This window comes from Macrotis lagotis, chromosome X, assembly GCF_037893015.1.
Source record: "Macrotis lagotis isolate mMagLag1 chromosome X, bilby.v1.9.chrom.fasta, whole genome shotgun sequence".
Lineage (NCBI taxonomy): Eukaryota > Metazoa > Chordata > Mammalia > Peramelemorphia > Peramelidae > Macrotis > Macrotis lagotis.
The window spans coordinates 526,485,566-526,498,029 of NC_133666.1; the positions used below are offsets into that span (position 1 = coordinate 526,485,566).

A 12,464-nucleotide genomic window follows, 5' to 3' on the forward strand; every position below is an offset into this window, starting at 1 on the left:
GAGGTTAAGTGCCTTGCGGGGGTCACATAGCTATTACACTCCCGGAGCTGCCTTTGAAATCCAGTAATCCTGACTCCGCTAAGTCTACGCTCATTTCCCTTCTGTTTTCTCTGTGTCATCTCTCGGAGCTTGTCTCTCTCCCTCTCCCCGTTCCCCAGCGGCATTCCAGGATACCAAGTTCCTCCGCCACGCCCCCTGCCCTAACTCATCATGGCAGCCCAAGCTTCACCTCTCGCAGCCTCCTCCAGGATCCGCTAGCTCCCCTTCCGAGTCTCTCCTGATCGGCTTCAACCTGGCGCTGGCGCCTAGAGATGACGACACAAAAATAAACAAATAGAAGTCGGCGAGATGGGCCCCGAGGTGTGAGGCGGAACTGGGCAAGCGCAGTGCGCCCTCCCGGGAGCCAGTTCCTTCCTTAGTCAGTATGAGCGGCGGAGGGACCGAGACCCCTTTGGGCGGCAGCCCCTCCGCTGTCCCGGTGGCAGGCAAGAAACGGGACTCGCAGGGCCCGGCGAACTCGCCGGTTCACCTCATTATTAAGGGTAAGAAGTGGTCAGGGTTCCGCTTCCCCACGGCCACCTCTGCGGCCCCGGAGGACCGACCCACTGCGGCCTTCACCTTGTAGTGGAGGGAAAGGCGCTCCTCCCCCCTTTGGCCCCGCCCCCGTCCTCGCTCCTCCCCTTTGGCCCCGCCCCGTCCGGCGCTCCTCCCACCCCTGGGCGGCCCCGCCCCCGCCGGCGCTCCTCCTCCCGTTGGCCCCGCCCCTGCGCGCCTCCCACCCCTGGGCGGCCCCGCCCCCGCCGGCGCTCCTCCCCCCGGGCCCTGCTCCTCCAGCCCCCTCCCTCTAGAGGAGCCTCCGGTTGTGGCGGCTTGGTTTCGCCTGAGACCTGAGCCATCCCTCCCCTCCCCGCCGCGTCCAGTCAAGGAGCATAATTTAGCATCTGCCCAGCGCCTACACGGTGCCCCTCGAGAGCTGGGGGCACAGGATGGGCTACAAAAGCGCCTGCGCAGTGGGGCTTGGGGTCAGGAGGCCTGGAGTTCGAATGCGGCCTCAGACACTGGACTCTTACTAGCTGTAAAATCTTGGACGAGTCACTTCACCCGGATTGCCTGGCATCCAGGGCCATCTCCACTTGTCCTGATTGATATCTGGCCACTGGACCCAGGCAATGCCAGGGGAGAAAATGAGACTGGTGACGGAGCGCAATTCATGGGCTTGTCATGGCATCACCTCCCTGATGCCAAAGTCATCTTTGAGAACAAAAGACAAACATCATCATCAGAGGTAGGCCTGGAAGGGGCCTGGGATTCTCTCCTTTTCACAACTGAGGTAACAGGCCTAGAGAGGGGAAGATTTCCCTAAGATGACACAGCTGGTAAACTTTAGAACTCAGTCAACAAACATTTAATACTGGGCCAGTCAACAAGCTAAGGACTACAAACAAAGACAAAAATCAAAACAAAGAAGAAACAAAATCTGGGGTTCTTGCCTCAGGGACTTTACATTCAATTGACTGGTTAAATTTGTTTTGTTTTTGGTTTTTTGCAAGGCAAAGGGGTTAAGTGACTTGCCCAAGGTCACACAGCTAGGTACTAGGTAATTATTAAGTGTCTGCGTCCTAATTTGAACTCAGGTCCTCCTGACTCCAGGACCAGTGCTCTATCCACTGTACCACCTAGCTGCCCCAACTGGCTAAATTTTAAAATATTGATCTCTTATAATTCAGTAAGTTGATTTTTGAATTTTGTAAAAAGAACTGTCATAGCTCCTGTTGAGTTGACTGAAAGGATAACATCTGAAATGCTAACTTTATTAAAAGATCATCCAAAGAAGTTTTGATGCATGCAGGATAACATTGACAACTCTACAGGAAAAGGTCTTAATGCAAAGCAATCAGGTGATGGATTGATTAAGCAAAGAGGATGATACCTCTGCTAATCTGCTGCTCTTAAAAGTGTCATGTATAATATCAAATTTGAATTTAAAATTGTATTCAAAATTTTTAAAAATGTAAAACTAACTTCTGAAATTATTAAAGGTTAAAACTGCAGTAAGTCTTTTGGGACACTTTTTGGAGTTAAATGGATGGTCACCTCAGAGAACTCCCTCTTCTGAGTAGATGGGAAAAGTAGAGAAGTGGTATTTGAACACAGTCTTGAAAGAAGCCAGGGGAAAAATAGGAAATAGAAATGTGGAGGTAGAGTATTCCTCCATGGGGGACAGTTAATGAAAAGGCAGTCAATGGAATGAAATGTCTCCTGAACAAGGAACATAATAATAATAATGTTTGTCCTTCATTTTTGAAGAAGACTATGACATCAGGGAGGTGATGCCATGATAAGCACATGAATTGAATTTGAGGTGGGGGGGGCTGTGCTAAACCACCACTCTCACTTTCTCCCCCAGAACTTTACTACCTAGCTGCCCCTGTTTATAAGGAACAACAGAACCAGTATAGGTGGATCTTAAAAAGTATATGGAGGAAAGTAAAGTGTAAGAAGGGCTTAAAGTACCACACATATTTGATCCTGGAGGAAATAGGGAACCCATGGAAGTTGTTGAGTGACATGTTGGGTGACATGGAAATCATTTTGTTAGCTGAATGAAGAAGATGGAACAATTAGAGGATTATTACAATAGATTTAGTTGAGTGAAAGGTGATAAAGCTTATAAAAGGTTTGTGAGTAGAAAGGGACATGTGAGAGACATTTTAGGGTAGAAATGATAAGATTTGCAGTCTGAATATTTGGATGTGTGAGTGAAAAATTGAAAATGACAATGAGATTTTTTGACCCTAGATGAATGGATTCATGACAGCCTTTGACAGTAATAATATGAAAGTTGTGAAAAGAAGATGGGGTAAAAGGAAAGGAGAATGCTATTGAATTCTTTTTGTATATGTTGAATTTGATTTCAGTCCTGGTCTTCTGACTCCACAGCCAGTGCCTTTTCCATTACTGCTCTGCCTTAATTGATTTCTATATAGCTGCCAAATATTCCTAAAGTCCAAGTCTGACCATATCTCCTCCCTCTCCTGTTAAAGAAGCTCCAGTGGTTTTCTCTTGTCATTAGAATAAAATACAAAGTTTTTTTATTTGACATGTAAAAGTTTTTACAGTCTGACTCCAATCTACTTTTCTAGGATGATTACACATTATTTCTTCCTCAAGTATCTTGTGTTTTAGCCATATTGGCAGTCTTGCCATTGTTTCATAATGTCAGATTTATGTTGGCCTGATGTCTTGGACCATTCTCCCTCACCTCTGTTTCTTGGAACCCCTTGAATAATTGAAGTCAAGAAGTATTGAAGGGAAAATAGAGAGGAGAATGGAGGAAGGGAGTAATGAGCAAGCTCTAGCATTTTATGAGAAAAGTATAGCATAAAAGACGAAAAATATATACCAAAGAAGAGTTATTTCTGTGTATCTTTGTTCTCATGGGATAGGTAGTATGATATAATGCAGAATATCCTGGATTTTAAGTTAATAGGCATCTAGACTTTGACTTCATTTATGACTTCTATTAGTTGCAAGGTATTGGACAATTAAGTTTTCTGAGCCTGAAGTTCCTCACCCATAAAATGGGAATAATATACTTAAAGGACTTTAAGGATCTGTTCAGTTTAACAGATATTTGTTGGGCTCCTAATATGTGTAAGGCAATGTGCTAGGTGTTAAATATACAAAGAAAAGCATGAAATGATCTTCCCTAAAGGTTCTTACATTCTGCTGTAGGACGCAAAGTATAACATACAGCATGTGATAAAAGTATAATGCCAGTAAGAAATTAGGGGGTAAATGTGGTATTTGAGGAGGAAAAGCATTTTTTGTTTTTGGTTTTTTTTGCAGGGTTAAATGACTTGCCCAGGGTCACACAACTAAGGTAATTATTGTATGAGGCCACATTTAAACTCAGGTCCTCCTGACTCTAGGGTCAGTGCTCTATCCATTGTGCCATCTAGCTGCCCTGGAAGAGCATTTTAATGGAAGGTTCAGAAAGTGCTTCAGGGAGATAGCATTTGAGCTGAGTCTTGGAAGAAAGTAAGGAATGTAAAAGTTGGCAGTGAGATGGATGTTTATGCCAAGACATTGTGGATGCTTATGTGAATGCAAGAAGACAAAAGATAGCTCACTGAGTTAGGAAACTTTAGGAAAATTCAAGTAACACTAGTTTTCTGGAATTTAAGTTAGGTGGAAAGGAATTATTTCACAAGGAAACCAGAAAAGTAGGTTTAGCTAGATTGTGGAGGACTTTGATCACAGGGTAGAAACACATTTGTATTTCATCCTATAAGTGATTGGAAACGACTTAAGTCTTTTTTTAAAAAATAGCTAGTCAGTGACATAGTTGGACCTAAAATATTGATCCTTAGGCATAGAGGATGGATTCTAAAGCTAAAGAAGATTGGTAACAGGGAGACAGACCAATTGGTAGACTATTACAGTAGTCTAGATAAGTGGAAATGAGTATTTGAACTAGGAAGTGGCATTATTAATATTGTGAAGGTAGAATTGACAGGACTTGATAACTGGTTTGGAGGTGAAGGAGAGGGGAAGAATAAATAAAGACTAAAAATTATGAACCTAGGACTGATTGTTGATAGAAGTATGTTGATATCCTGCATCAAAACAGGAAAATTGGAGGATGAGCAAGTTTAGGGTAGACAGTGGTAAATTTAATTTTGGTTATGTTGAGTTTGTACCATCTATTGGGAATTTGGAGAAAAAAATAGAACAGCAGTAGAGACCTTAAGATTGAGTTTATTGATTTGGGTAATATCTTCAGAGGTGCTAATTGAACCCCCTGGGAACTGATAAAATCAGTAAGGGAGAGAATAAAGAGAGAAAATAGTAAAAGCCTAGCATTAAAAGTTTGAGTGGTAGTTATACTTTTAGTCAGAAGAAAAGGGACTAAGAAGAAGCAATCAGGTTGAAGATTCAGGAGTGGGCAGTATCTCAGAAGAGAAGGAGGGAGAAGAAAACTTAGGAGGAGAGAGGTAGTCCACGGCATCAAAAGAAAAAAGAAAGGTCAAAGGGGAAGAGAGCAGTTTGAGAATCAATATTTGGGGAGGGGGTGAAAGAGAAGCCTTTGCCCTTTTTTTGCATCTCCAATGAATGCTTTTTGACTGACAGTCTGATGAGGCAGTTGTAGCAAGTATAGATTAGTCATACTAAGGACTTGTTTATGAAACACAAAACACTTGTCAACACTTAACTGAATTTAATAATTTAATTTCTCTAGAAATTTTAGGTTATGAATCTCAGACCTATTATTAATTGTTAAAAGTATAGAATGAATAGGTTAACCACAGATGAATTTCTGAATTGTAACTTTCTTGCAATTATAACTTTTCCTAAATTTTAGCGATTTTAGAAAAAATTTCAAACCAAAAAAACTGGTATTTGAGCAAGGAATGGTACCATAGAATTAGAGCTAGAAAGAAATTAGGGGACATCTAATGCAGAGATGGCAAACACATGGCTGCCTCAGCACTCAAGTAAAATCAAACCAGATTTTAAAAAATAAATCTATATTAAGATTATAACAAAATAAATTTAACAAAATAAAATATTTAACACAATAAATAAAAATACAATTGAACTTAGATAATGTTAATATGTATTTTTTTAAATCAATATGTGCTACTGGGACTATTTCTTTGTGAGTTTGGTATCACTGATCTAGGTTAACTTCCTCATTTTCTAGATTAAGTGACTTGACTAAAATCATATGGGAAATTAGGTGACAAAAATCTAGATTTTTGAATCCAAATTCTCTGACTCCCAATTCAGTGCTTTTTTCCATTGTACAATATACTTTTACCAATAACCTGACTTTTATTTTGTCTTTATAGATCTTGGAGAGATTCATTCTAGGCTGTTAGATCATCGACCAATTATTCAAGGAGAAACACGTTACTTTGTGAAAGAATTTGAAGTGAGTATTTATCTTTGAAATATTTTTTATAAAAATATCAATTACAGGTTAGAATTCTTAATTGGAGAGAAACTCTCTAGGTTTTAATTTCTTCTTGCTCAGTTCTTTTGTCCACAAAGAGGACTGAAATGACTCAACTACAATATGTAAATGTGTAAAATATGCAATTTCTCTCAGAACATGCCTAGAGCTCTCCCTGACCTTTATCTTCTGGTTCCCTGCAACTCCACTCTCCACAAGAAACTTCTCTTCTTCCTTAATTTTAGTGCCTTTCCTTTGAGATTATCTACAATTTAACATGATTATCTGAATGCTGTGTCCTCTTTTAGATTATGAACTTCTGAGAATGAAAACGCTTTTTACCTTTCTTTGGATCCCCAGTGCATAGTACAAAAATTGGTACATAGTAGGTGCTTAATAAATATTTGACTGGTGAAAATACTTAACAAATACTTATTGACTAGTGAAAATAAGTTTGTAACTTTTTTACACTTTAGAAAGTTTATTCATCATGGTAGTAGATAAACCCTGGTTAAAGATTCATCAAGGGAAACTGAGACAGGAGCAAAACCAGGAAAAGACAGTGTCCCAGAAACCTAGAGAGGCAAGAATATTGAGGAGAAGATGGTAATCAACAATGGCAAAGGCTACAGAATGATCAAGAAAAATGGATTGTGTAAAGATCACCATATTAAAAGTATAGAATGAATAGGTTAACCATAGATGAATTTCTAAATTGTAACTTTTTCTTATATTGTAACCTTGTTTGGCATTTAAAAGATCCTTGATACTTTGAAAGAAAATAACTTCAACTGAATTTTGAGAATGGAAACAAGATTGCAGAGGATTTTAGAAGAGAATAAGTGGAGGCATCAAATGCAGACAGCTTTGTCAAGTTTAACCATTAAGGGAAGGCATACATAAAGGTGTTTGCCTGGCAAGAAGGGTCAGTCACTTTTTCATGTGAGACAGGAGTGAAGAGGACATGTGGAGAAAGGCCTCTGAGTGATGAGTTGAGGAATAAGTTGAGAAGAGATTAGCAATTTTTTTTTCTATTTTTTCAGTAAAATATAAGGCAAAGTTCCCATCTGGGGGTAGGAGGATGAAACAGGGAACCATGGGAACTTTAAAGAAGAATGAAAAAGCTTGTAAAAACTACCTTTGTAGACTGAATTATTGTTATTATTATTATATGTAAACTGCATTTTTAAAATAGATACTGGAATTTTCAAAATCGCAAGACTGACCTTTCCCATTTATTATTACAGATTTCTTCTCCTATCTGACTCAACTGTGTTTTCTCTTGTACCTGTTAGGTTAGAAGAAAAAATAGAAGTTCTTGTGGAACCTTAAGGTTTATATGTAACCTTAAAATGGATCTTAATCTAGTCTCTAGTATACTTCATTTAAAATTTGTGGGGTTTTTTTGGTTACAGAGATGTTTGAGATTGAATAAAGAATATTTATTATTCCTCATGATAATAATCATTACTACATCATTTTAACTAATTTTAAAAATGTAGTACCAAAATCAAGTACTCCATTGACAAGTTAAACTAATAGATGATTAAATTTGTAGCATACAGCATACAGAATTTCTAACAGAATCAATTACATGCCACATGGTGGCAGCATTTACTAGAGAATTGGAAGGGTTCTGCTATACATGTTTTTACTATGCTTTTGTATTCTTTTAAGAATAATCAACCATTTTCCTGGCTTATTGAACATCCACATTGGTGAAATTATGAACAAGTTTTAGAACTTTTCAGCTTTCTGTGGTGTGCATTCTATTGATTTACCTTTATCTAGTATTATTCAGTAAAAGAAAAACACTAAACCTTTTTTCTCCCCTATGGCTTCATCTTCCAACATTTGAGATTTCATTTTCTCCTTTCTTATATATACCTGGAGGAATCTATTTATTAATCAAGCAGTCAAAAATATAATTACTACTTTATAGGCACTGTACTAAACTCTAAAAGGGTATATATGAAATTCCTATTGAATCATATTATGATCAAACTGAGTCTTTCAAGTGAAAATACAAATGAGGCAGAAAAATAATCATTCTAATATTCAGATAAATATGGTAATTTAAAGTTTGGGGAGGATTATTGATGGGTTAGATTTGCACTTGATCAGGGAAACTTTCCTGAAAAAAGGACTTTACCTTGAAATTTAAAAGAGAGGAACAGTGAAACAAGGGCATAAAAGTTCTTGGTGTAGACAGAAGCATCTTCATTAGTGTAGCCTTTTATTTGTAGTATCCTGTGAAAAAAAATGACTTCCTAGAATAGAATATTATGGTATCTATTTAACTGCTTCTTACCATATGGTATTTAGTTATAAATGCCAGAGGTAGATGTAAACTATTGGATTGAGTTTCTGTCTAGTTGGTTAACTCTTGATGGAAGAAAAATTTTAAATCATTTAGATTGAGTTTTCATGCCTTCCTTATAGTTCCTCCAAGTAATATAAAGAACTGGATTTTCTTGATAGCTTTATAGAAGTAATATATATATATATATATATATATATATATATATATATATATATATATATATATATATATTTATATATTACATATGTAAATGTATATTCTAATATAATACTTATAGAAGTAACTTTTTTAATTTTCCTATTTAAATTCTTGGAGTATGATCTATATACAAATGACAGGCATTTTGGATTAGTGTCTAGAGAGCTGATTTATGATCACCAAATCTAGAGTTGAAGTCCTATCTCTAATACATACTAGTCTTGGGATTGTGGAAAAGTCAGTTTAACCTTTGTAAACTCCTGTGGAAAAGTCACTTTAATTTCTCAATAATTTCAGGCAACTCTATAAAATTTTAAGTTGATCTTGCCACTCTTCATCTGTAGAGATATTTTTCCATATAGGTAATTAAATTATGAATGTAGACTAAACAAATGTCATTATTTTTAGACCTATTTATTACTGTTTTAATTCTGATTCTTTTCTAAAACATGCCAAGATTAACACATATTCAATAAAAAAATGCAAGTTTCCCATACACACACACATATATGTATTATATATGTGTATGTATATAAATGTATGTGTATATATTTATGCCAGATTTTAAAATTCTTGGGTAATCAACATGTATTTATAAAAGCCTAATATGTTATGCCAGGCATTATTCCAGGCACCGGGAATAAATGACAAAAATTAAATGGTCCTTGCCCTTTAAGTATCCTCTGCTCTAAAGAGGGCAACATTTAGAAGTGTATTTAAAGTACTGTACAAACAAATTAATTTTCAGGAAGGAACTGGCAGCTAAGAAGGATTGAGATAGACCTCATTTAGGGGCGGCTAGGTGGCATAGTGGATAAAGCACTGGCCTTGGAGTCAGGAGTACCTGGGTTCAAATCCGGTCTCAGACATTTAATAATTACCTAGCTGTGTGGCCTTGGGCAAGCCACTTAACCCCATTTGCCTTGCAAAAACCTTAAAAAAAAAGACCTCATTTAGATATTGGTGCTTGAGCTAAATTCTCCAGAAAGTCACGATTCTAAAGGATAGATAAGGAGGGATCCAGGAATGGTGAAGAACCTGTTTCAAGACCTGGATATGAGAAAAAAGAGGGTGACAGATAACAGTAAGAAGGCCAGATTGGCTAGGCCATAAAGTAGCAGAGGGAAGTAGTTATTGAGGCTAGAAAGATAGGTTGAAACCTCGATGAAAACTTTAAATGAAAACTTTAAATGAAAGAATAAATGAAGGGGATAGGGAGGGTATGGAGTTAAAAGGTGAGAGAATAGAATAAGGGGGCATATAGAAGGCTATGAAGATCAGTAGGGAAGGGGAAAGAGAAAAGAATTCTTGTAAGGGCAAAAAGTTAAGGAATGTAGGGGCAAGGTGACAAAGTAGAAGTAAAATAGAGGAATGAGGAGAGGTTGTTGCTTTCAGGAAATGCTACAAAAATGAGAAATATACACAAACTAAATATATAGATACCTTTGAATATGAATATATGTATCTTTTCTATGTATATATATATTATGTATGTGCAAATATTAAATGTATATATGTATGTGTATTATTTAAGTGTGTATGTATATGTGTATATGTATACATCCACACTTAATAGTCAGGGCTGGGGGGGGGAGGAAGAAAGTAAACAGTTAAGGCAGAGAACAGAAGAAAACCCTTAAGGAAGCAAAGGAGGACAATTTTGAATATTTAGGCTTTCTTAAAATGGAAATTTGTGCTTTCTATTATGAATCCTCTTTTATGTTTTGCTCTGCACATGACAATGGTCCTTTTTTTCTTATTATGTATTTAGGTTTAAAAAATAAAAAAAATTAATAGAAAAGGACTTTAAATACCAGGTAGAGAAGTTGTTTTTGACCTTAGAGGCCATAGGGAATGAATGTATAAAAATCATTTAGTATTTAATATGCATCTGTCACTGGAAGAACAAATAAAGAAATAAGATGGATCTTGTCCTGAAGTAGTTTACATTTTAATCAAGAAATACAGCACATAGAAGGAAGCATTGGTCAAGGAAGAGAATTTTGATCTGGGGATTTACCTGGATGGTGAGTGAGCTATAAGGTAGGCAATTGACACACACTTCTTAGAGAAGTAGTAGTACTCTTGATTTAAATACTGTGTCCAGACTGAAAGGTTGAAAGCAGAAGATTAAATTGAGGATGCCCACATGTGCTAATAGGCAGATGGCATGATGATCTGGATGATTGGATAGGATGTGAAGATGAAATATTATCAAGGGCTTGGGGCTTCATAGGTATAGTGGACTGAAACAGACTAGTTTGTACTCATTTAGAGCCACTGGAGTTTATTGAGTGGGGGAGTGACACGAATAGGAACTGGATCCTCTCTTATCTTTGTATTTAATACATTGCCTAGCATAGTTCTTTGAATAATAAGTTCGCAGTAAATACTGAATGAATTCATGAATAATAAAGGTGAAGGAGCTCCTAGAAAGAATAGGATTTCAAGTTCTACTACAGTAAATACACTTTGATGGGAGCTGACATAGTCCTTTGAGCTTCCTTTGTTGTCTTATAGTTGAGAAAACATTAGTTTTAAATAATCTACAAAAATAAGAGTGTAGATTTTTCTTACCTTCTGCTTACTCCAAATTATACTTGAGAATTGGAACTTGAAAGTTTCATGCTTTTAAAAATCATGTTTTAGTTGGTACTTGTTTCCATTAAACTACTCTCACCATCAGCTTTACATTTAAAAAAAGGGGAAACATTCTAAAAACACAAGTGAAAAAGACTCTGCTTAGAAGGTGTTACCATTTCATCAAGGAGATTACATGTACATACAGAAGTATAATATATATATATATATATATATATGTATATATCCAAGAAATAACTTAAGAGTGTATAAACCCTCAGAAAATTGGACCTAAGGGTCCTTTTTTTTGTGAAATCGAGCCTTTGCATTCTGGTGAAGGTTATGACTCCTCAGAAAAAAATTTTTAAATGCATAAATTAGGATTATTAGGAATTCAATTTTACTAAAATATAATCTATATAATCTTTTTTTAAGATCATGAATCCTAGGTTCAAAATGACTGTTCTAAGATTTTAAGTAATTTATTTGGTAATAACTTACCTTTTTCATTATTCTACAGGAAAAACGGGGCCTCCGAGAAGTGAGAGTCCTTGAGAATTTGAAGAATGTAATACAGGAGACAAATGAGCAGATCCTTCCGAAATGTAAAGAAACAATGCAGGACCAGCTGAGCCAGGCTCTCCAGAGATGTAAGCCAGCAATTATTTGTCTTATAAATTAATTTTTTGGGGCATGGTACTGAATTGAAGAATACCTGGTGGGAAGTAAGATATAAGAATACTGGAGAAAAGGGAGGATTTTGGATGTCAAATAGAATATTTTGTATTTTGATCCTGGAGACAGTAGGGAGCCTCTAGAGTTATTGAGTTGGAGGGTGACATTGTCAAACTTATGCTTTAGGAAAATCACTTTGATGGTTGATTGGATTTAGTTCCACAGACTCATCAGCAGACTACAGTAGCAGTCTAGGGATGAGGTGATAAGAGCCTATACTAGAGTGGTGTCAAATGAGAAAAGAGAACTTATTTGAGAGGTGGTGCAAAGATGAAATTGACAGGCTTTGGCCACTCGGACCAATGAGGGTGGAAGCTAAAGAAGAGTTGGGGATAAGACCTAAATTGTAGTCTTGAGGGACTAGTAGAATGGTTTTGGTAGTAGAGGGGGGAGGTTTAGGGAGAAAGTTGATGGGCTCAGTTTTGTACATGTTGTATTTAAGATATCCACCGGACATCCAGTTTAGATGTCTGAAAGGCCATTGGAGATTAGAGATTAAAGGTCAGCAGAGATATAAGGGTAAGATAGGTAGATTTTAGAATCATTGGCTAGAACCGTACATGTCCTTTTTCAAAAAAGAAATAAATGATGACTCTCTTCTCCAGTGCTCTCCCAACCAACTTTATTCTTCACTCAGACATGAAGTGAATCATCAGTCTCTCCCTCATT

At 37.1% G+C, this 12,464-nt stretch overlaps 1 protein-coding gene across 2 annotated transcripts in view; it reads left to right on the top strand.

Moving 5' to 3' along the window:
* The first annotated feature begins 358 nt into the window (after nt 1-358).
* Nucleotides 359-12,464, top strand: part of BLOC1S5 (biogenesis of lysosomal organelles complex 1 subunit 5) — a 59,170-nt gene continuing 47,064 nt past the window's right edge. The window contains exons 1-3 of one of the 2 annotated variants that reach the window (XM_074208156.1): nt 359-542; nt 5,856-5,938; nt 11,581-11,710. In XM_074208156.1, the coding sequence (XP_074064257.1) occupies nt 425-542; nt 5,856-5,938; nt 11,581-11,710 (331 nt within the window). In that variant the 5' untranslated portion in view covers nt 359-424. The remainder of the gene's footprint in view (nt 543-5,855; nt 5,939-11,580; nt 11,711-12,464) is intronic. The other variant, XM_074208155.1, reaches the window with a different exon arrangement.